At 46.4% G+C, this 24979-nt stretch overlaps 1 protein-coding gene across 19 annotated transcripts in view; it reads right to left on the reverse strand.

The window, feature by feature from the left end:
* TXNRD3 (thioredoxin reductase 3) overlaps positions 1-21107 on the reverse strand; it is a 45961-nt gene extending 24854 nt beyond the window's left edge. For 2 of the 19 annotated variants that reach the window (XR_004479842.2, XM_049715509.1), the window contains exons 1-7: positions 19448-21096; positions 8634-8694; positions 7551-7660; positions 5174-5278; positions 4866-4938; positions 2809-2928; positions 782-924 (exon numbers count right to left, since the gene is read on the reverse strand). Coding sequence is in view for 13 of the 19 variants with exons in the window: in XM_049715509.1 (XP_049571466.1) it covers positions 782-924; positions 2809-2928; positions 4866-4938; positions 5174-5278; positions 7551-7660; positions 8634-8694; positions 19448-19450 (615 nt within the window). In the remaining 6 variants the exon portion in view is untranslated. The other 17 variants (XR_007479525.1, XR_007479526.1, XR_007479522.1 and 14 more) reach the window with 16 other exon arrangements.
* Between the last annotated feature and the right edge of the window lie 3872 nt (positions 21108-24979).

Here is a 24979-nt window from a genome sequence, read left to right on the forward strand (position 1 = left end):
AAAAACAGTGGGATGGAGGGAGGGCAGCCTGGAGGAGGGTCCTGAACAGAACAGCCAGGCTGCGGCGGGGAGAAGGCAGGCAGGTGACGGCCTGAGAAACAAGCCCCCCGACTGGAGCTCCCGCCCCAGCCTCCTGTGGCCACGTGAGGTTCTCAGCTCCCAACACACCACTGACACCTTTCTAGAGACAACAGGTGACCACGAAAGGACCTCAAGTCCTGCCCAGGCCATCGAGTACTGTGCCACCAAAGCAGAGGGCAGAGGGGGAGCAGGTGTTGAGGATGGTACCGGACCGGCTCTCATTCTCCAGTTAAGTGTCTGTGATCATCAACAGTCTCATTCCCCTTAAGTACTGATCTTACAACACACAAGTATTACAAATATAAATGTATAAAATACACTAATTCTGATACTGCTTTTACTAGTGCTTTTAGGAATAATATGTACCGGAGTTCTAGTTAAGGTTTCATTTTAAAAAAGAATTGCACTCCTAAAATTCTGATCTTTTTAGAACTTTGAACTCTGAACTGTTTAAACATTTTCTCTTTCAAGATGGCAATGAAACCAAAAGGCAAATAAGTTAAAACTGAGAATTCTTTAAAAGGCAATGTCTCCACTTTTTCAGACGTGGAATCAACGAACACTGGGGAAAGCACACGCGTGCACGGCTGTGCACACGCACACCAGCTGCAGCCCTCAACGTGCAACACAGAGTCTGGGTTCTCGGCAGGCATGGCAGAAGCAAGGAAAGCAACGAACGGGACAAAACGCCCCAACAGACCTTGATTTTATGGTGTTCAACAAATTCCCCGTAGGAGTTGACGTAGGCCACCGCCTTCTCCCTCAGAGCCCGCTGGTAGCTCCAGTTCAGAGAGCCGACGTGCTTCTGAATGGCCTCGGTCATGGTCTCCCAGTTGTGCTTCACTGAGGAGAAATCACCAGGGGGTGTGAAGGGGCTGCACTGTCACGGCTAAGTCACATGTATACATGCGCCACCCTATCTATTGCTTCAAGAGTCAAGAAGTGAACAGAAGATAACCAGCAACTGAAACCTTTTTGATGCCAGTCACGGCTTCTACTTCTTCCTCTTCTAAAATACAAAAGACGCGAAAAGCAGAGCTGTGAAGACAAGGAAAGCCCACGGAGGAGGGCAGGGGGCAGCCACCTCGCACCCAGGCCCCAGGGTCTCGAGGCACCGGGAGCGCCCCCAGGACAGGTGCGGGACCTCCCCGGCCACTGCCCCCGGGTCCCCGGCGGGGCTGTGACAGTGAATGCCCCGCGTTTAGATGACCGAGTTCACCCACTTCCCGTCGAAGCCAGGGTGGGGCTGATGGAGTCAAGATTCCTCCTCACCCCGGACCTTCTAGGTGGGGTTTCTTTCCTGGATCCATCTCATCTGCCGATGCCGGTCCCCAAGGAGACAGCAGCCCAGGGCTCCCGTCAAGCTGGGGGAGGTCCCCGAAGGCAAACCCATCCATCGGGGGTTCACCCTCTGGTCACATCTGGACCTGGACCCCTCCAGCGCTCTCGAGGGCCCCGCCCACTGGGACGTGGGACCGGAGAGCACAGGGAAGGGGCAGAGGTCACAGTGTGCGGAGGCTCGGGCGGCGGCAGTGATTATGGCCCAGACGTCATGTCACCCTTCCTAGGACCTCAGTGGACAACAAGTCTCCTAACGTTTTGCAGTCCCGATGGCCCTTCTGGTTACTACGTTCCCAGACCCCATGCCCATGGTCCCGGGGGTTTCGGCCAGCAATGATGACCATGCCTACATAGCTCACATGCTGTGGGGCAAGCTGCTTCCTGCCCTGTGTCCTACCTCAAGGGCCACCTTCGCCACCTCCACGGCTCAAGGCTCCTAAGTGCCCCTCAGGTTGATGCTGGAAACCTCAGCACCAATTACGGGCACTAAGTCGCTCCCCTCCCCCCTCCCCTCTCCCTCCCCCAGCAGGCTGTGCTGCTCCAGGGCAGGAGTGACAGTTTCCTCATCCCTGCATCCTCAGAGCCTCACCAATAGGTGCTTTGCAGATGTTTTTTTTTTTTTGGCCACACCGCACGGCATGCGGGATCTAGTTCCCCAACCAGGGATCGAACCCGCATCCCCTGCAGTGGAAGTGCAGCGTCCTAACCACTGGACCACCAGGGAAGTCCCACCAATAGATTTTTATTGGCAAATTTGTTTTCCATTTTTCATTAACCAAAGACATACATAAACACTAATAAAAAAGCAAATGTCCTCACAGTAATGGATAAAATCCACACAATGCCCCTTGCTATTCTGTTTTCTTTATACTTGAAAGAAATCTGAAAATAGTGATTATTCCCTCTCACACTCTGCTAAGGGTTTGGAATGGCCGAGGCTGCAACAGCTCCCTCCCTAAGCACTAAGGCCCACGAAAGCAGGTTTCAACTGACCATCTTTGAGTTCTCTGGGCCTGGCTGGCACACGGTGGGCTCGTCACAAGTGTTTATTAAACTAATTTAACACTGAACTACAGGGACTTCCCTGGCAGTCCAGTGGTTAGGACTCCACGCTTTCACTGCCGAGGGCCCACGTTCGATCCCTGGTCGGGGAACTAAGATCCCATCAGCTGCACAGCGCAGCCAGCAACGTAAACAGCACGGACTCCTAAGGAACTCGTTCCTTCTCCTCTTCTCCCAACCGCTCTCTTCACACGCCATCACCCACCTTGCTGAGCGCACTCCCACCATAAGACTGAACTACAGCAACGTAAACAGCACGGACCTCTAAGGAGCTCGTTCCTTCTCCTTTTCTCCCAGTCTCTCTCTTCACGCGCCATCACCCACCTTGCTGAGCGCACTCCCAGCCAAACCTCCTCGAGTCAGCCAGCGCCTGGCCCAAAAGGGCGGCCTGGTGCATCAACTGCTTCGGTATGCAGCCGACGTTCACACAAGTACCACCGAGACCTGAGAGAGAGAGTCACAGCTGTAACGTCGTGTTTGTGTGCGTGCGTGCAGAGTGGGTGTTATTAAAACGTGGAAATGACAAACTTGACGGTCATGGGGTCACCATCACGCCCCACAACAACACGAAATGATTCACCAAACTTGTTGACCAAGGGTCCATGAAGGAGGCCCAGGGATGTGCAAAACATGGACGTGCACGTGAACCTGGGGACAGAGTCCAAAACTTCCACTTGAGTCTGACCCACAAAGTGGTCAGAACCACGTCGGGTTAATTAGGCCCACGCTGCACTGAGGCCAACACTGCAGCCTCCAGCCTTTGCTTCTGCGAACCTGAGTCCTCCTCGGAGCCAGCACAGGTCCACTGCCAGCTGCCAGGTAACATCTACTCTGGATCCTTCAACAACACGGGGCTAGAAACAGAAGAGCCCTCTGAGAGCACATCTCTCCTGGTGTCCAGGTTAAGCGGACTCTTTCTGGACAGGAGAGGGGACGGGGCAGAGGAAGGAAGAAGAAAGACAAGCGTTCCAACCATATGAGCAAAGTTGAGGTGAACTACCTTTAATATATGAAATTCTAGGCTAAATTTTTTTGAGTAAACTTGAACTTTAAAAACCAACTTTCCCGGGGCTTCCCTGGTGGTGCAGTGGTTAAGAATCCGCCTGCCAATGCAGGAGACATGGCTTCGAGCCCTGGTCCGGGAAGATCCCACATGCCGCGGAGGAACGCAGCCCGTGCATCACAACTGCTGAGCCTGCGCTCCAGAGCCCACGAGCCACAACTACTGAGCCTACGCTCTAGAGCCCGCAAGCCACAACTACTGAGCCCACATGCCACAACTACTGAAGCCCGCGCGCCTAGAGCCCATGCTCCGCAACAAGAGAAGCCACCGCAATGAGAAGCCCGCGCACCGCAATGAAGAGTAGCCCCCGCTCGCCGCAACTAGAGAAAGCCCGCGCGCAGCAACGAAGACCCAACACAGCCAAAAATAAAATCGATAAAATCAATAAAATAAATGAATTTATTTACAAAAACAAAAAACAACTTTCCCATTTTGTCAGGGTTCTGGCAGGAAACAGGTGACACTCCAGCTGGGGAACTGAGGAGAGGGTAGAAATCATTACAGGGTGTGGCAGGAAGAGCAGTGGGTGCAAGGGGGGCCGCCACCAGCCCTGTGAAGGGGTAAGCGATGGGGCCAGTGCCACCACCCAAAGCTGGACCATGGGGGAGAACCAGCCTGCAGTGCCCAGCGGGCCTGGAGACCCCGCCGTACGCTTCCTCCTCTGCTCTTCCCGTTACCCCGATGGCCACGCCCCAGCAGAAGCCAGAGGGCACGCGGCCAATCCACCGCGTGGGGAGTTTGTGGGGAGCGCAGGGTACAGACAACGGGGATGGACCGAAGCACAGACAGAAAACACCCAGCACAAAAGCTATGCCTTCTGTGCTACAGTGAAAAGAGTGTGGACAGGCAAGCGCTCTTGTCTACAGCAAAGTCCCAGGCTGGGAGCTTGCTGTGCGTTGCATTAAACGGACCTGGGATGACCACACACACGAAGTCAACTGACCATCCTGCAGCCACTGGGGTCCATGATAAAATCAATGCAGAAACACAGAAAAGCATCATGGCCAACTCAGGCGAGCACAACGGGACGCACACACCACTGCGTGACCACAACTGTGTGAAAACACCCACGCGTGTGTACAAAAATTCTGGCAGAAGCTTTGGAACACTGGGGTCATGGAATTTTTCCCTTTCGCACAGTCTTCCTTCATTATTTTCCTATTATTCTTCCAGTGTCTCCTCTTGTTAACAATGTGATTGGAGATTTAGTTTCCTCACCCCTGAAACAGGTGGGTTATGCTCGAGACTGTTGTGAGGACTGAGGGAGACTGAGCCTACAGAGAACAACCACCGCATGATGGTGGGAAGAGCAGCTCACCCCACGACGTGCCCTGGGGCGACGGGACCACGAGGTCCAGCACCATGACTCTCCTCCCCAAAGCGGCAGCTTCCTACGAAAAAAGCCACAGATAGAGACCTTGTCATTTTCCTGACACTCCCCCGATTTCTCTCTCCCCTAAATGATGACAGTGTTTGTGATGAAACCCAGTTTTTCCCCTTCATTAAACCAGCTATTACAACAACAGCGTACACTGGAACATCATAAATGGCTTTTTTTTAAGCAGCAGAAGAAATGCTCATGGCAATCACCAGGAAAATCATCTTCAGGTGTCATTTTCTTCATACCTGAGCACACGAAAGGCCGCCAGAGCCACCACCGATGACAATGAGGTCGTAATCATACGCTGGATCTTCCTGAAGGAGCTTCTGTAATAAACCACTCTGATGTGCCTGAGGGTTAACCAAAGGAGAGAACACAGTGTGACTTGTTTTCAAACTATTTCTTTGTACCCTATGCTTAATCGGCATAAATTTCTTTTATAAAAATCTTGGAAATAGTTGACCTACAATCTTTGTAAGTTGGAACTGTCAGTTTACCTGGATGGCATTCAGTTGGGTCCAACTAGTTTAGAACGGATGCCAAAGCACATATGTTTTGTTGGTTATCACCCGATAGTGAGGCATGTGTCCAATGATGGGGAGGTCATGGCCTTACATCCATGTCAGACAAGGTCATTTTGTAAGCAGCTCTTCTGCCCTTTTCCGTTTGCTCGTCTCTGCTTTCCTCAGACCTTAGTTGTAAAACTGAGATCATAGGTAACATTTAAACTAGCCCCCGATTTCTGCTCTGCTGAATGCACGCAGTACCTCGCCTGACCTGTCGACTCCTTTCCTGGATTAAAAGGAGTAAGAATGAAGGATTAAGTAGGTAAAGAATGACTGACTCTCTATGCCCATCGTCCCCCTTAGCAAACCTGCAGGTGGACCACGTGGGCAAGATGGCACCCAAGGGAAGCTCAGGAGAAGCCGGCAGGTCTGCACACGATGGAGAGATGACGAAGAATCCGACCTCCGGTCTCAATGATTAACTGAGATTATTTCCCCTTTTTCCCTTTAAAAACGTTCATGGCCAAGCAGAATCTTCCAAGTTGGTTTTGGGACGTGAGTCCGCCTTCTCCCCAGACGGCTGGCTTTTCTGATTAAAGCAACTTTCCTTTCTACTAACACTTGCTTCTCGGTGTTGCCTTTCGAGTGGCAAGCAGGTAGAGCTGAGTTACAGAATAACTAAGTGCAGTTAAATAGCCAAGCACCATTGTTCAAGGCCCTCTATGCTTTGTCCACCTGTGCTAGTCTTCACCTTGAGAACAATTCTCATGCATCGGCAGCAGGACATGCACTTTGAAGCTTTTCCTGGTTTCTCGTAAACTGACCTAAATCTCGCAACTTCCTATACGACACAAACAACTTGCTTTTCCTGGTCGGGAGGCTGACCCTGCAGCACATTCTCTTGTCCACTTGGCCCTCCTGGTGGTCAGAAGAAGCTTAGATGAGGTCAGAGGCTCCACATGTGACTAAACAACAGTTCTGTCTGCGCGAAGTCGGCTGCTCAGTCCCAACACACTGGCTTTCGAGCGGGCTCATCCTGGGAGCGCAGTGGAAGTGCCACATGACCACAGACCCAGTAGATGCCTCGTGCACGGTCCCAAAGCCGGGTGGCCTCCTGCTTCCAGATGCCTCGTGCACGGTCCCAAAGCCGGGTGGCCTCCTGCTTCCAGATGCCTCGTGCACGGTCCCAAAGCCGGGTGGCCTCCTGCTTCCTAGGGGCCCGTAGGGAAATCCACCTCAACAGCGGCTGTCCAAGGGAGAGTCTTGTAGTCTCGAAGTAGAACTGACATCTCTACAGCCCCAGACCATGCTCTGACAGCATCTTCCCAGCTAGGACTGGCAAGATCAGCAACTCCAAAGGTGTTTAGAGGCTGTAAACTATGGTACTTACCACCACGTGAGTTGGGTTATAGCTTCTAGGACACATAGAGCAGGCTGTTACTAGATAACAATGCCAATCCCAGGTTAACATACAACGTAGACAATCTTTTCTCCCGACAAAAATATAATTCTTAATTGAAATCTAAATATAAGTATTTAATCAATCACTGATTATTACCATTTGCATACATACATAAAGGCTACAAGAGCAGAATTTTAATAAAAGCAAACAACTAGTTAAAATACAGACCTCATTTAATAAATAACAATTTTGATCTGTCTCTACTTAACCGAATGATTCCTGTTCATTTCTGCATTCTAGGAATCAAACGAGCAAAGCTTTGCGAAGCTCGCAGGATCAGCAGCCTTGGTAGGCGTTCTATGCACCCTGGACCAGAAGGTTAGTGTTGAGTTCATATCACTAAACCTTGAGGAGGGAAGAGGCCTCGTTTCTGTCCCATCAGGAGGAAGAGAGCAGCGCCGCTGACCTGTCTGTCCTGCAACCTCACTCAAAACCTCCTCCTTCTCAGCTTCTGAAGTTTGAATTCGTAGAAAAGCTAATTTCCATTAAAGCAGTCAAGATTATCTGATAACCATCCTACCGGCTTTTGATTTTACAAGCTCCAAAAGACACAAATGAATCGACTTCTAAAAACCATCTCCTCCCCCTTTTAAATATTTTTTAAAGACAAAATTTGAACAAACAGCATTCCAGAACACACGATACTATCATTACCTGGAAAGTTCGGTCACATCCGCCCACGTGCACTTTATTCACAAAGATATTGGGCACGGTCCTCTGATTAGTGATCTCCGACAGCACCTCTTGAACACTGGCCCCATCATCTAAGGAATAAAAGATTAAATATGTAAAGCACTGCAAAGGTTCTAAGCCTTTGTGAGCTGAGCTGCAGTGTTAGGACACTCAGACACCCACGTTTGCACACCCACAGAGGTCAGCACGCCATACAACTTTATAAATGATGACTCGACAGGGGAAAACACTCAGGTGTCCAAAAGGAGCCTTAAAGAATAAAGACCAGTCTCCTGACGCCTTTTAAAATAAACACTTCTAGATTAGAATTTGATTTATGATCCCGTGAGTAGGCAGAGACGATAAGAATCCTCTCTAAAGAGCAAACGTAAAGCACAATCCGCCTTAACAGTGGTAACTCAGGAAACATCTCCTGCAATTGCATTTGGAAACGCTTTATGATCATATTCCCTGAAAGCAGAACTGGGCCATAAGTACCTCAGGCGCCCCACTCGGGATACGCGTTAGAAAAGTTTCGGAGACTCTAGAACACTTCCCTTATTAAGGTGACCTGGCTAAAAGGAGGGTGAAGTCATGAAGGCTCAGATCAGGGTTCTGTTCACCATGACGTCTCCCACTCCTGCAAAACACATGCCCGTGTAAAGTGCACAGATGACAGGAATTCAAAAGCATAAAGCTGACGCGTTGCCCCTCAGGGGTGATACACTCAGGAAACAGGGGCAGATTCACCTCATTTATCACAGCTTGATGTTCTGTGCTAGAAAGTTGGCAGACACATCTGCGATGCCTGAAGGACTTCCAGCTTACCGGCTTATACATCTTCCTTCTAGTCCCTCCCCTCAAATGCAAAAAACATAAACAAAAAAAATCTACACAAATTATTTTCATATACAGGTTCATTCTCTGCGGGGTTGAACGTAGATGAAATCAGCTCATCTAACCGAAAGAGACAGGAGTAAATGAAATTGAATGAGGCAAACGGAAAGAAGTCAATCTCGTTGACCTTTATTTCAAACAACAATATGTACTAATCATTCTACTTACCAACTTGATCAAGTTCCAAGATATTACAGTCAACTCCCAGGGAAGAAAAGAGTTCTTTAACCTGCAACAAAAATGCACCTAAGGTTTACTCTCACGAAGATTAGACAGAGCTATGAAATACGGGCATAGTGACAAGGGGTGTTCACAACAGATGTTCTTCAGCGACATAAGCGCTGGTATATGTTCTCCCCTCTCCTCTATGCATCTTCCCAGGAAAACCTCACCCCACCTCTTTCCTTCCTTTACAATCTGCATTCTCGATTTCCAAATCAGTAACTTTTGCCCAAATCCCCTTTCTGAACTCAGGACAAGCAATATTTCTCCACCTGGCTGACCACAGGCACCTCACGTGCAGCATGCCCCAAATAAAATTCATCTGTTCCCACATCACTGTTCCTCTTTGCGTTTTTCTGTCGACAGTCATTAAGCCATTCAACAAACACTCAACCATCACACACCTATTATAGAGGTCACCCATTGTTCTATGTACTCAAGATACAACAATGAGAAAGACACCATTCCTGCCCTCCAGCAGGGGAAACAGACAAGGAAATGGACAATTCCACCCTGTCACCATTCGCCAGTTGCTTGAACACAAAACCCTAGGTCCTTGCTACCCAAACGGGGCACCAGCAGCGCGGGCATCGCTAGGAGTCGTCAGACATGCAGACGCAGGCCCTGGCCGCTGATCTGCGTTTTGAGAACTCTGCAGAGCGCGGACTGTGAGTCACTGCAGTGCTTCCCTGTCCTGCAGTGCCTCCCTCCCCTCACTAACTCCTCATCCACCAGTTAATTACTAAGTCTCGACAGTCCTCTACATGGAGCTAGGTCACCTTTCCAGTTCCCCACAGTGGCTGTCCTCAGCCAGTGATACCTACCACGGGGACTTCTCAGCTCTCCTAGGGGTTCTCTAAGCTGCAGCTGATCAGGTCAGCTTTCAGCAGGGCTCCAACCCTTCACCGCCCTCAGCCCTCAAGGTAAAGCCCAGGGGCTCCAATTCCAGGATGGAGGCGTGAGGAACCTGGCAGACCTGCTCCCTGGCAGACGTCCACAACTGGTGGAACTTGTTTAAAAAGAGCCATCTCGAAATTGAGGGCACACAGCAAATAAGGAAACATTTATTGAAGAAAATCTACTAGATGTCAGTAAGAGCGGGAGAGTCTGAGGCACCTGAGCCATGACCTGCGCCTTCCCTCCTCTGCCCCCGTCAGCGCAATGGAAGCTCCACTTCAGGTGAACGTGGCCAAGGGAACGGGGCTGCCTGTTCCCTGAGATCCCAGCCACCAGAAGGGTCAGGCCACCACCATGTCCCAATCTCCCCACAGCTGTGAGTGGCAGAGGCTATATTCCCAGGGAGCGTGGCCAGCAACACGGGAAAAGCTCCCTTCCTTCAACCACCCCTACTAATAAATCCAAGTTTCTATCCCAGGCAAAAACGCCGGGGCCCTGATCCGCCTGGCCCCAGCCCACTGGTGGGGCAAGGCTCCAGGCTGGGAGAGGCCACCGCCTCACCAGAGCTGCTCATAAAGCAGGTTGTCCCTCCAAGACAAGGGGTCGCTGTCCCCACCCCAGCTCTGGAGCAACGGCTCAGAGACTCTGCTCAGGGCAAGAGGTAACCACAAGATCAGAGAGCTCCGAAACTCTACCCAAAGGAACGGACTTCATTTGAAACACACTGTGGGGAAGTTCACGTCTAAAGGTGCAACTGAAACAATGGAGATTTCAGTGGTGAGCAGTTAAGGGTAGGCTGGTAGCTCCATCCTCTGTAGCCAGCTGGTTTACCAGAGAGCCAGGGAAGGACATATCAAACAACAACCCTTCTAGGGTCAGAACAAACTGCAAACTTGTCTCAAAAACTACAGCTGCAAAGGGGCCCAGATTTAATTAGATCAGCAAAGGGAACAATTTACACACCAGGGCATTGTCAAAAAACAGCAGAGCAACTAACCTGCAATTAGTGGAGCCTAACACCTGGCATGACACTGACAGGGTCAGAAAATATAACACAGACGCCCAGCGAGAGCCCTGCTAAACCCCTGTTATCCCAGGGTGGCTGCGTAGACCCAGGGCTGCACCTCTGAGGAGCATGGGAGGCTCCATCTTCAGGTGGAAACAAACTTTCCCCAATAATCCAGCCACCGCACTACAAAGAAATAAACAAGCAAAAACAAGCCACAGAGAAGGAGGGGTCCGGTATCTGGAGCTGCTATCATGCATTACCTAAAATGTCCTGGTTTCAACAAAAAACATTACCAGACATACAAAGAAACAGGAAAGTGGATCCACACACAGGAAGAAAAGCAGCAAGAGAACCTGCCTGAGAGGTCCCAGATAGCATGATGAACCAGCAGAGCAGCCACTGTACCTGCATTCAGGGAACTAGAGAAAAGCGTGCTGCAGGAGATATGAAGGAAGGCATGATGCTAATGTCTCATCCAGTAGAAAATATCAATAAGGAGACAGAAATTATATAAAGGAACCAACTGGAAGTTATGGGAGAGTACCATAACAAAAACCAAATTCCACTATCGTATCTCAACACCAGACTTGAACTGGCAGAATTAGCAAAGCTGAGGACAGATCAGTGGAGATTATGCTGCCTCAAGCCACAGAGAGAACAGATACAGAAAAAGGACAGAACCTTAGAGAAATATGGGACCGCATTAAGCACAATGTATGCGTGGTGTGAGAACCAGTAAGAGACAGAAAGAAAAGGGCAGAAGAAACATTTGAAGAGATACACAAAAACATCCCAAATTTGACGGAAAATTGCAATCTAAATCCAAGGAGCTAAACGATGTCAAAGTAAGATAGCTCAACGAAGCTCTGGGAGCTGGTCAGAGATCTACAGCAACCAAGGGATGCTCAGTGAAGAGCGAGCCCCATTTAAATGGTAGACAATTCTGTGGTGCTTTCCATCTCCCCAGTGCTGCACCGCACAGTAAGAGGGGAGCAGCAGCCTGGGCCCCTGTCGCTCTCACAACGTGGAGAGAGCAGAGAGGCCCTCGCCCCCACGTGAGGGCTGCCTGAAGGCCTGGTCTCGGTGAAGCCTAACTGAGACTGAGGGAAAAGCACACATACAGACCCAGGGAAGGTGTGCAGAAAAGGCCTCCGAAGCGCGTAGGCCTCCACGCTGCACTGGTGAGGGCAGGTCTGCCCTAACTTGGAGCCAGTCTGTGAAGACTGGGAGAGGTAGCCGCATGTATAATGCCAGATTTTCAAGAAAAGATCACATGCATACAAAGAAACGGAGAAATTAATCTCCAAAAATGTCCCTGAACACATACAGACTTCATTCTTACTAGACAAAGACTTGAAAACAACTGTCTTAAATATGCTCAAAGAAGAAAACACAAAGAGCTGAAGGAAATCAGGAAAATGATATATGAATAAAATGAAAATATCAGCAAAGAGATAAAAATAACCAAACAGAAACTCTGAAGGTGAAAAAGGCAATCAATGAATTATACAATTCACTAGATGAATTCAAGAGCAGGCTCAACCAGAGAGAAGAAAGAATCACCAAACTTCAGGACAGGCCATTTGAAAAGATTAGGTCTGAGGAGGAGAAGGAAAGAAGAAAACTGAACATGGAGGAAGTGACTTGAGGGACACCATTACACAATATACACGTTATGGAAGCCACAGAAGAAGAAATGGGGCAGAGAGCTTATTTGAAGAAATAATGCCCCAAAACTCTCCAAATTTGAGGAAAGACATGAATATACACATACAAGAAGCTCAAAAAAACCCAAGAAGGGGACTTCCCTGGCGGCATCGTGGTTGAGAATCCACCTGCCAATGCAAGGGACACAGGTTTGATCCCTGGTCCAGGAAGATCCCACATGCCGTGGAGCAACTAAGCCCGTGTGCCACAACTACTGAGCCTGCAAACCACAACTACTGAGCCCACGTCCCACAACTACTGAAGCCCGAGTGCCTAGAGCCCGTGCTCCACAAGAGAAGCCACCACAATGAGAAGCCTGTGCACCACAACAAGAGTAGCCCCTGCTCATTGCAACTAGAGAAAGTCCACGCACAGCAATGAAGACCCAACGCAGCCAAAAATAAATAAATAAATAAAATAAATTTTAAGAAGCCCCAAGAAGGATAAACACAAAAAGACTCACACCAAGACACATTACAATCAAAACGTCAAAAACCGAAGACAAAGAGAGAGTCTTGAAAGTAGCAAGAGAACAGCAGCTCGTCACCTACAAGTGATCCTCGTTAAGGTTATAAGTGGATTTCTCAGTAGAAACCTCATAGGCCAGAGAGAGCTGGATAATATATTTAAAGTTCTGAAAGAAAAAGACCAAAAACAAAAAAAACAACTATCAACCAAGAATTCTATATCTGGCCAAAAAACAACAAAAAAAAGTCCTTCAAAAATGAGGGAGGGGCTTCCCTGGTGGCGCAGTGGTTGGGAGTCCGCCTGCCGATGCAGGGCACATGGGTTCGTGCCCCGATCCGGGAGGACCCCACGTGCCGCGGAGCGGCTGGGCCCGTGGGCCATGGCCGCTGGGCCTGCGCGTCTGGAGCCTGTGCTCCGCAACGGGAGAGGCCGCAACACTGAGAGGACCGCGTACCGCAAAAAAAAAAAAAAAGAGGGAGAAGCTAAGATTTTCTCAGATAAACAAAAGTTGAGGGAGTACATTAATACTAGACCTGTCTTGCAAGAAATGCTATAGGCAGCCCTTCAAGTTGAAATGAAAGCATGCTAGACAGGAATGCAAAGCCATATGAAAATACAAAGTTCTCACATAAAGGTAAACATATACAAACATACAGACCAGTATTACTGTAATTTTAGCTTATAATTACATTTTTTACTCTTCCATTGGATTTAAAATACGTAAGTCAGAAAACAACTGTAAGTATATGGATAAACAATATATAAAGATGTAATCTGTGACGTAACATGAAGGGATGAAGGGGGAGGGGTCAGAACCGTAAAGGAGTAAAGTTTTTGTATGTGATGGAAGTTAAACTGCTATCAGTTTAAAATAGATTATATATTTAGGATGGTATATGTAATTCCAATGGTAACCACAAAAATATCTACAAAATATACACAAGGGAAACAAGAAGAGAGTCAAAAAGTATCATTACAAAAAATCAACTGAACACAAACGAAGACAGTAAGAGAGGAAATGAGGGCCCCAAACTACAAGCTATGCAGAAAACAAATACCAAAATGGCAAAAGCAAGTCCTTCCCTAACAATAATTACTTTAAATGTAAATGGATTAAACTCCCCAAACAACAGACATAGACTGACAGAATGGACAAAAAGACAGGATCCAACATTATGCTGTCTAGAAGAGACTCACTTTAGAGCTAAGGACACACATAGGCTGAAACTGAAAGGATGGAAAACACTTGCCAAGCAGATAGTAACCAAAAGAGAGCTGGAATGTTTATACTAATATAAAACAAAATAGACCTTATGCCAAAACTGGTATAAGAGACTAAAAAGGACATTATATAGTTTATTATTATTATTATATATATATATTTTTTGGGCTGCATTGGGTCTTTGTTGCTGCGCACGTGCTTTCTCTAGCTGCGGCGAGTAGGGGCTACTCTTCTTTGTGGTGCATGGGCTTCTCATTGTGGTGGCTTCTCTTGTTGCAGAGCATGGGCTCTAGGCACATGGACCTCAGTAGTTGCAGCACACAGGCTCAGTAGTTGTAGCACATGGGCCCTAGAGCATGAAGGCTCAGTAGTTGAGGCATGCGAACTCTAGCTTGCAGGCTTCAGTAGTCGTGGCACGTGGGCTCAGTAGTTGTGGCTCATGGGCTCCAGAGCACAGGCTTGAGAGTTGTGGCAGAGGGGCTTAGTTGCTTCACAGCATGTGGGATCTACCCAGCCCACGGATCAAACCCATGTCCCCTGCATTGGCAGGCAGATTCTTAACCACTGCACCACCAGGGAAGTCCAAAAAGCACATTATATGTTAAAAGGACATTGTATGTCAATTTACCAAGAAGACATAACAATCATAAAAATATATCCACCAAACCTCAGAGCTTCTAAATATATGAAGCAAACACTAACCAAACTGAAGAAAGAAACTGATAGAACTAAATTATAGTAGAAGACTTTAATGTTCCACTTCCAAAAATGGATAGAACAACCAGATAGAAGACCAGTTAGGAAACAGAGGGCTGAAAGAACACAATAGACCAATTGGACCTAACAGACACATTACATAACACTCCACCCAAAAAGCGTAGAATACACATTCTTCTCAAGTACACATGGAGCATTCTCCATGATACATCATAGCCAAGGTCACAAAAGAAGTCTTCATAAAAAGATTAAAATATATAAAGTATCTTTTCTTATCACAGTAGAATGAAACTAGAAATCAGAGCACAAGGAAAACTAGAAAATTCGCAAATACGTGGAAATTAAACATCACACTCTTAAACAATAAGTCAAAGAAGAAGTCACAAGGGAAATCATAGAATATCTTGACAAGTGAAAATGAGAACACAACATACCAAACCTTATGGGATGCAGTGAAAGTAGTGATAAGAGAAAAACTTACAGCTATAGATGTTTACATTAAAAGAGAAGAAAGACCTTAAATCAACAACCTAACTTTACACCTTAACTAGAAAAAGAACAAACTAAACTCAAAGCTAGCAAAAGAGAGGAAATAAGAGCAGAGATAAACAAAACAGAGAATAGAAAAACAATATAGAAAATTAACAAAACCAAGAGTTGGTTCTTTTAAAAGATCTACAAAATCGACATACCTTTAGCTAGATTGACTAAGAAAAAAATAGAGAAGACTCAAATAACTAAGATCAGAAATGAAAGAGGCAACATTACTACTGTTTCTACAGAAATATTACAAGACAGTACTCTGAACACTCTAACACTAACAAATTGGATAACCTAGATAAAACCGATAAATTCCTAGAAACATGGAACCTACTAAGACTGGATCATGAATAAGTAGAAAAGGTGAATATACCTGTAACTAGTAAGGAGACTCAATCAGTAATCAAAAGCCTCCCGATGAAGAAAAGCCCAGGACCAGATGGCTTCACTGGTGAATTCTACTGAACATATAAAGAAGAGTGAACACCAATCCTCCTCAAACTCTCCCAAAAATTTGAAGAGGGAACACTTCCAAATTCATTCTATGAGACTACCATTGCCCTGACACCAAAGCCAAAACCATCACAAGAAAACAATGGACCAACATCCCTCATAAATACTGACTGAAAAACCCTCGACAAAATAAATACTAGCAATAGGAATTCAACAGAGTATTAAAACTATTATACACTATGATCAAGTGGGATTTATTCCTAGAATGCAAGGATGGTTCAACATACAAACATAGATTAATGCAGTACACACCACGTTAACAGAATGAAGAGAAAAATACCCACATGATCATTTCAATGGATGCAGAAAAAGCGTTTAAGAAAATTCAACACCCTTTCATGATAAAAACACTCAAAAGACTAAGAATAGAAAGAAATTACCTCAGCATAATAAAGGCCATATAAAAAAGACTACAGCTAACGTCAGACTTGATGGAAAAAGACTGGAAGCATTTCCACTAAGATCAGAAACAAGACAAGGATGCCCACTTCCGCCATTTCTACTCAATATAGTACTGGAAGTCCTAGCTAGAAAAATAAGGCAAAAAATAAAAGTAATAAAGGGCAACCAAACTGGAAAAAAAAAGTAAAATTATCTCTGTTCACTGACAAAATGATCTTATATGTATAAATTCCTAAAGATTGTACAAAATACTGTTATAACTAATAAAAAATTTAGGAAAGTTTAGGATACAAAATCAACACACAAAAATCAGCTGTTTTTCTATATACTAATAATGAATAATCCAAAAAAAGAAATTTAAAAAATAATTCCACTTACAATATTATGAAGAAGAACATATAGGAATAAACTTAACTAGGAGGCAAAGACTTGTGCACTAAAAACTACAACACACTGCTGAAACAATTAAAGAAGATACCAATAACTGGAAAGAAATCCTATGTTCACAGATTAGAAGACTTAATATTGTTAAGATTTCAATACTACCCACCCAAAGTGATCTAATCTCTATCAAAATCCCAACAGTGATTTTGGCAGAAATAGAAAAATCCATCCTAAAATTCATATAGAATCTCAAAAGAGCCCTGAATAGCTGAAAAATTCTTGATAAAGAAGAACAAAGTTGGAGGTCTCACACTACCTGATTTCAAAAATTGCTGCAAAGCTACAGTAACCAAAACAGTGCGGTACTGGCATAAAGACAGGCATGAAGAGCAGCAGAAGAAAATACACAGCCAAGAAATAAAGCCTCACATATAAGGTCAAATAACTTTTGGCAATGGTGTCAAGACCATTCAATGGGGAAATACAATCTTTTCAATAAATGGAGCTGAGAAAACTGGATATCCATATGCAAAAGAATGAAGTTGGACCCTTACCTAACACCATATATAAAAGTCGACTAAAAACGTATTAAAGACTTACATGTAAGAGCTAAAACTATAAAACTCCTAGAAGAAAACATAGGACAAAAGCTCTATGGCATTGGATTTGGTGGTATTTTGCATATGACACCAAAGGAATAGGTAGCAAAAGAAAACAGAGAAATTGGACCTCATGAAAGTTAAAAATTTTGTGCATTAAAGGACACTATCAACTGAGTAAAGAGGCAACTCCAAAATTGGAGACATATTTCAAATCACATATCTGATAAGGGATTAACATATAAAATATATAGAGAACTAGGGGCTTCCCTGCTGGCACAGTGGTTGAGAGTCCACCTGCTGATGCAGGGGACATGGGTTCGTGCCCCGGTCTGGGAGGATCCCGCATGCCGCAGAGCGGCTGGGCCCGTGAGCCATGGCTGCTGGGCCTGCGAGTCCAGAGCCTGTGCCCCGCAATGGGAGAGGCCACAACAGTGAGAGGCCCGCATACCGCAAAAAAAAAAAAAAAAAAATATATATATATATATAGAGAGAGAGAGAGAGAGAGAGAAAGAGAGAGAACTAAAACTAAACAAACAAGAAAAACGCCAATTTAAAAATTGATCAAGTACTTGAATAGACAGTTCTCCAAAAGAGATACTGTCCGTTAATAAATGGTCAATAATCATGTGAAAAGATATTCAACATCATTAATCATTAGAGAAATGCAAATCAAACCACAATGAGATATCACTTCACACCCATTAGGATAACTATTATCAAAACAAAAACAGTATAAAAAATAGAAAATAACAAGTTTTGGCCAGGATGTGGAGAAACTGGAACCTTTGTGCACTGCTGGTGGGAATTTAAAATAGTATGGCTCCTATGGAAAACAGTATGGTGGTTCCTCAAAAAATTAAAAATATATAGAAATACCACATGAGCCAGCAATTCCCCCTCTGGGTATAAGCCCAAAAGAATAGAAAAGAGACCCAAACAGATATCTGTACACCCATGTTCACAGCAGCAATATTCACAGTAGCCAAAAGGTGGAAGTGACCCAATTGTTCATTGATGGATGAATGGATAAAGAAAATACGGTCTATACAGACAGTGGAATAGTATTCAGCCTCAAAAAGGAAGGGAACTGTGACCCATACTACAATAGCCAGTCAGAAAATGACAAATACTGTACGATTCCGTTTATATGAGGTCCCTGGAGGAGTCAGATTCCTAAGACAGGAAGCAGATGGTGGGGCCAGGGGCTGGGGAGGGATGGGGAGTTACTGTTTAATGGGGACAGAGTGTCAGCTGGGGAAGATGAGAAAAGTCCTGTGGTTGGCTGGTGGTGATAGCTGCACAGCGATGTGAATGTGCCTGATGCCACCGAGCTTAAAATGGTTACAACGGTAAGCCTTATGTTACGTGTATGTTACTACAGAACAAAAAAGCTAACCAATGGAAGTATACATTTTAATCCACAGATGTTTGAATTAAGGGTTGGGGAAAACGTGGCTTACAGTTAATGTGGGGAAGGGGCTAAAAAATGAGGGCGTGTTTTTCACTATTTCCTTTGGGCCATGGTCTTGCATGTGGCTCACAGGAAGTTCCCGCCTGGTCAGGTGCCTGCACGTTCAGCCCACCCCTCACACTGTTGCCAGATTCCAGGTCACAGGTCAGACCCTTTCACTCCTCACAAGTCTGACATCGTGAAGTCCACACTTACTACCACGCATTTTTAGATATCAATACTGCTGAGAAAATGAAGTTCGGCCATTTGCCACTTTACTCTCCTGACTCCCTTTCATACACCCTATGTTCAGCCCCACTATTTTCATGGCCTCATCTCCTACCTTTGCTTATAGGAACTCCTCAGCTAGATGCTATTCCTTGCCTACATCCACCTGATCCCTCAAGGACCAGCTTAAACATCACGTCCTTAATTTTTCTGATCCCCACAGAAGCAGCTGTTTTTGCCTCTCATTCCCACAGCACATGTCTCGCACACGTGTTTCTTTGGGTACCTGAGAAGTGGCTGATTACAGCTCCATTTGACCACGAGTTCTTGGGAGGCAAGGCCACAGTTTATTCATTTCTGCAGCGCAAAACACTAAGCACCCAGTTACACTTGCTGAATGACATTAGCGGCCCAATAAAGGAACAAACCTCTCTACCTGACTCTGCACAGGTAGGGATGTGGAATACGGTGTCCAGTCTGGGTGACACATTTAAGCGGTTCATGGTCAAACTACTGCACAATCCATTTAGTGAAGGGTCACATGTAAAGACAAATGACATAAACACATGAAAAGCTTGGCCAGGAAAGAAAAACACTCAGGGAAAATACTGAAATATCTACCATCCAAGTAGAAGCCAGATTCTTAATTCTGTGCACTGGAGCAACAATCACCTCCAAAAGCGAGCAAACGTTTCAGGGAGACAGATTTGGGCTCAATTTTTTAAAAACTCCAGTAAACAGAGCTGTCCAATTATGTAACAGGACTCAAAGAAGTGGCCACGTTGTTGGAAGGGGTGACGCACACAGAACAGAAAATCATCTGTCCTAAGATTTTCTGTGTCAGCAAAGGTTTGACCAGAACAATCTAAGGCTGTTTATTCACTCAACTCACTTACCTGCCTCCTACTACTCTAGGCCCCAGCGACACAGCAGTGGCCAGGCACAGTTCTGACTGCTTGGCCCTTTTATAAGCTCCAAAGGACTACTTAAATACGTAGAGAAAGAAGACAGAGGCTAGAAAGAGACCAACACATATGTGAGAACCTGATAGGTGATGAGTGAGCATTCAAACCACCGTGGAAAGAATGGACTCTCCAAAAAATGAAGCAGGGACAACTGACAAGTTATAAAGGAAAAAAAGAACTGGATCCCCACACATCCTCAGCTTCACGTCCAGGTGGAATTAAAGAAGCGGGGTGTGAAAAGCACACTCTAAAACTTTCAGGAGCTAATACAGGAGAGTATCTTTATGACCTCAGAGTAGAAACAGGTTTCTTAAATAAGACACAAAAAGCACAAACCAGAAAAGAAAAAGAGTGATAGTCAACCATGTTAAACTTCCAAACTTCAGTTAACCAAAAGACCCCGGAAAGAGAGCAAAAAGAAAAGCCAAATCTGGGTGATTTTGCAATACATATCACCAGACGACTAGTATCCGAAATACATAAAGAATGCCTACAAATCAGTAACAATAAATAAATAAAACAACCTAACAGAGAAATAAGCAAAATACCTGAACGTTTGGCAGAAGAGGAAACTCAAATGACCCGTGAACACATGAAAAGATGTTCAGCGTTATCAGGGAAATGCAAAGCTAAAGCCACAATGAAATACCATCTCATAAACGCCAGAATCCAATAATAAAATACATCAACTGTTGGCAAGGATGCAGAGTAATGGGAACTGTTAATACCCTGCCAGTGGCAGGGCAAGTGGTAAGACCACGTGGGAAAACATTCTGGTATCACCTTGTTAGGGAAGAAATCATGCTTCCTCTGTGGGCCAGCCGTTCAGCTTCAAAATGCCTGCTCTAAAATAGCGAGTCTTGTGTACGTGCACCGGGCCATACGGCAAGAATAGGCATAACCATGTTGTATTGAAGAGCAAAATACTAGAAACAGCAGAACTGATACACTGTGGTTATGAGTCATCCTAGGGAAGAGTACAGTAATGAAAATTAACAAACCCCAGTTACGGGTACTAACATGCATCAATCTCTAAAACATAACTGTTGAAGGAAAAAAGTGCAGAACACAAATGCATGATTCTACTTAACATAAAGTACCAAAACAAGCCCAAAGGCACAAAGTACGGTTTAATGATACATATGTTTGGCGGCAAAACTGTAAGGAAAAGCAAGGAATTCTGGCTAGTGGTCACCCTGGGGGGGGGGGCGGGGGGTGGTATATGAACCAGGGGGCTCAGGAGGCTCCTGCCAGAGTGTGGTCTTCCTAGAGACACTGGAAGGTGCACGTGCGGGATACACGTTTGCCTGAACAACGTATAAGTCAATGGAAATCTGAAAATAAGACTGAAAATCATAATTTCACGCACCTATCCCAACAGTTTATGCTTGTGCATCTTCCGCGTATTATTTTGACTCTCAGTAACGTGAAGTACAGCTCAAATATGCAAGATGCCGTAATACAAATGGGTCTGGCTTCCAGAGGCTCACTGCTCAAACCCACAACACAGGTGCAGTGAGGGGCCGCGTGCAGTCCGGCCCACACTGCCGCTGAGGCGCCAAGAGCACCAGGGGCACGCGGTCGGGACGGGACCAGTGCCGGCCTCTCCCCGCTGCTCTCCTCCCAGGACAGGACCCGTGAGACCTTTTCCCTCCGGATCCCCCGCCCACGTCCACCAGGCTCGCGGCCAGGGCAGGACAGCGGCTCTCGCCCGCAGGCCCGTCCGGAGGCTGAAGGAAGGACCGCGTGTCCCAGCCGAGGACGGCGGGGCCGGTGTAGCCTTCCGGACCGGGTCCGCGGGCGAGGGCGGAACGGACGGGCCCGAGGCCCGGGGAGCGGGCGGACACGGACCAGCGGACCCGGGCAGGGGTGGGGGGCCGCGGAGGCGACGGACCAGTGGGCCCGGAAGCCCCCGCCCGCCTACCCGCGCACTGTGCGGACAGTAGCTCTTGCTGAAGATGACCACTCGGTGGCCCTCGATGAGGCCCAGCAGGCGGCGCCGAAGCTCCTCGCGGGCCGCGGAAGACAGACGGCTGGTCCCGGGGGTGGACAGGCGGGCCCGGCGCCCGGGCGGCGACCGCGGCACGGATACGCCGCGGACATTGCCCAGTCGGCGGTTGGGGGCGGCGCCGCTCGCCGGTCCCGGGGACGTCTGCGCCCGCGAGGGCGGCGGCGGCTGCGGCGGCGGCTGCGCCAGGGCCGCGGTGTCACTCCCGGCTGGGCCGGGCCTGCCCGAAGAGGAGACACCTGCTCTGGGAGAGCGGACGGAGGTTAAGCAAGGACCCCGAGTGCCGCCCACGCCCTGCAATGGCCGCTCGCCCCGCCCCGGCTCCGCCTCGCCCCGCCCCGGCTCCGCCCCGCCCCGCCCCGGCTCCGCCCCGCCCCCGGCGCATGCGAACTAGGTCTCTGCCTGGGCTCTGTGGGAACTCGCCTGCCCTTCGCAAAGGGGCGGGTGCCAAGCTGTATGGTCTAGTTATCCCAACGTTGGTATGCGCACCGCGGGAGCGCCCAGTCTCCGTGTGATCTCCCAGGGGTGACCCCTGTGGAGGACTTACTTCCACTCTTACTTCCACTCCACAAACCCTTTTAGGCCACCTTAAAAATAGATATATGGTCTTCAGTGAGGATGGATGTCTCAGTCTTTGGAAAGAGTGAATAAATAAAACCATCTTTAGGAAAGACGGCTATTTTTTAAAGCTTATATCCAGCAAAGTAAATAAAAATACTACTGTGTTTCTTATCGCTACGAAGTTTTTAAAGGAATTTCCTAGGTCGCTACCCCTCAGTGCCTACTGCATAGCATTCTGGTGGCACTCCTAATAAAGGGACCCTGAAGTCATCTGTGCCGGAACAGGAATCCTGTATCCATCATTTGGGTGGCTGGGTGGGGGATCTCAGGGCTAACTTACTCACCATGACTTACAGCACCCTGCGGCCGTAGGGTGAATGTGTTAAACCCCAATAAAGAGAGACATTCAACCACAAGACCAGCAGGCGTGGCCTGGTCCCTCTCAGGGGTCATCTCCCGACACCTTGTGGTTCACGGTGCTTCAGCCACACTGGCCTTCTCCCTGTGCCTCAGTTATGTCAAACACAGTCCCGCATTAGGGTCTTTGCATTTTCTGTTTACTCAGCCTAGATGTCCTGCCTCATCCAGGCAAATCTAGCTTTTTCTAGGGGACAGTATGAGAGGGAGATGCCTGAGGTCATTTCTCAGGCAGGCCGAGGTCAGTCCAGGTCTCCTGCTGACCATTCACTCACAGCCCCTTGCACGTTCCTTTCTAAGTATCGCCTACCTTACTGTGGAACTGGCTTTATGGCTACAAATATGATAGTAAGAAGGAGAAAGGGCTGCCTACAGCTTCAACTTAGGTTTTATTGTCCTCAACACCCTTGTGCCAAATTTGTTATCTACTTGGCCCTGAGGACGCCTCTAACCTTAGTTTTCAAAATTTAAGAGTTTCACAGCCAGGCCTCCTTACAATTAACCATCCCGTCCCCTTCCTGTCCTCGGCCTCCAGTCCTCTGCTTGGCCAGAGGCTGGGTCATTGAGAGAAAGGATAACACATTTCTTTCTGCTTCCCTGCTTCCTGGGTTTTCCTTTGTATCCTGTTCATGGCCTTACATCTAGTTGATCCATCAAAGCTTCACTGGTGGGCCTTTCAGAACTATGACACTGTTTTTAGGAAACTGTATTTTAATTAAGCTCTGAAAAAGTACAGGCTCTGAAGCCAGACAGCCTTGCTCAGAATCCCAGCCCCACTGCTTCCTAGTCAGCGGTCCGAGACAACAGTCATAGGATGAGACTAATACCAGTTCCTACCTCAAAGGGTTGATGTGAATTTACAAGAGTCAAGACACATAAAGTGCTTAAGACAGCATCTGGCACCTGGTGAGCACACAATCAGTACATGTGTGAAGTTTCATTATTTACTCCTCCCAACAGCCCCAGAAAGGAGGGATCATTGTCTCCACCTCACAGGTGAGACAGCAAAGGATGGAGATGAGAATACGATCTTCCCAAGGCCACACGGATGTCAGAGGAGGGGCAGACCCGGGTCTCGGGCCCCTCCCTCTGGGGTACTGCCTTCTCCAGAGTCAGCACTGCAATTCCCTTCAATTCCCTTTATTATGTAAGCCAGCTCGAGTTGTGGTTTTTGTTACTTGCAATGAAAAGCATCTTAACATATAAAAATATTTCACGATTATGATGTTAGGTGCAGAAAAATTCATGACTCATAATTTCTTAATGGAGTATATTTTTTTTTATCATAAAATATCCTTCTTTGTCCTTGTTAACTCTTCAGTCGTTAAATTCTATTTTTCCAAATATTACTGTGGCCAAATCTACTTTCTTTTGTTGGTATTTATAAACATATCATTTTCTATCCTTTAATTTTCAACATATATTTGCCTTTTTCTTCCATAGTTGTCTCCTGGGGCAGGAAACAGCCTAATTAATCACCTCTTATCCCTTGTAAGTCCTTAATTCACTGAAGTCAGATTCAAGAAATCAGATGAGAGAGCCAGGAAGACATTGACACAGAAACTAGATTAGTGGTTGCCTCGGGTTGGGCAGCAGGGGAGAAAATAGGGAGGCATGCGGAGTGATGGCTAAGGGTTATAGGATATTTTTTGAGAAAAAAATGTTCTAAAATTGTGGCGATGGATGCATAACTCTGGGAATATACTAAAAGCCTTTGAATTTACTTTAAATGGGTGCCTTTCATGGCATGTGAATTAAGTTGTTAAATAAAGAAAATACGAATAAATAAAACAAGAACCAATTAGAAAACTAGAACTCTTAGAAATTTGATGTATTGTTGCCAAAACTTATTTATATATAAAAATATTGTATATAATATAAATTATTATGTATATTATATATAAGTATGATATGAATTATACATAATATTACACAATTATTATTATCTGCACTTATATATTTCTATGTCTACACACATGTCTATGTATAAGAAAATTTCCCACAATATGGCACAATAAAGAGGCAGAAAATATGAAAGAAGAAACCAAAAAAATCAATCCATGAGGTTACAATGTCTGTCCAATAGAAGCTCCAAAAATATAGACAGAGAAAAAGGGACAGAAATAGGAAAATAATAGTAATAATAGGAGACAACTTCCCAGCACATGAGCCTTCAGGCCAGAAGGGCCCTCTGAGTGCCCA

Source organism: Orcinus orca, chromosome 10 (assembly GCF_937001465.1).
Source record: "Orcinus orca chromosome 10, mOrcOrc1.1, whole genome shotgun sequence".
In the NCBI taxonomy this organism is placed as follows: domain Eukaryota; kingdom Metazoa; phylum Chordata; class Mammalia; order Artiodactyla; family Delphinidae; genus Orcinus; species Orcinus orca.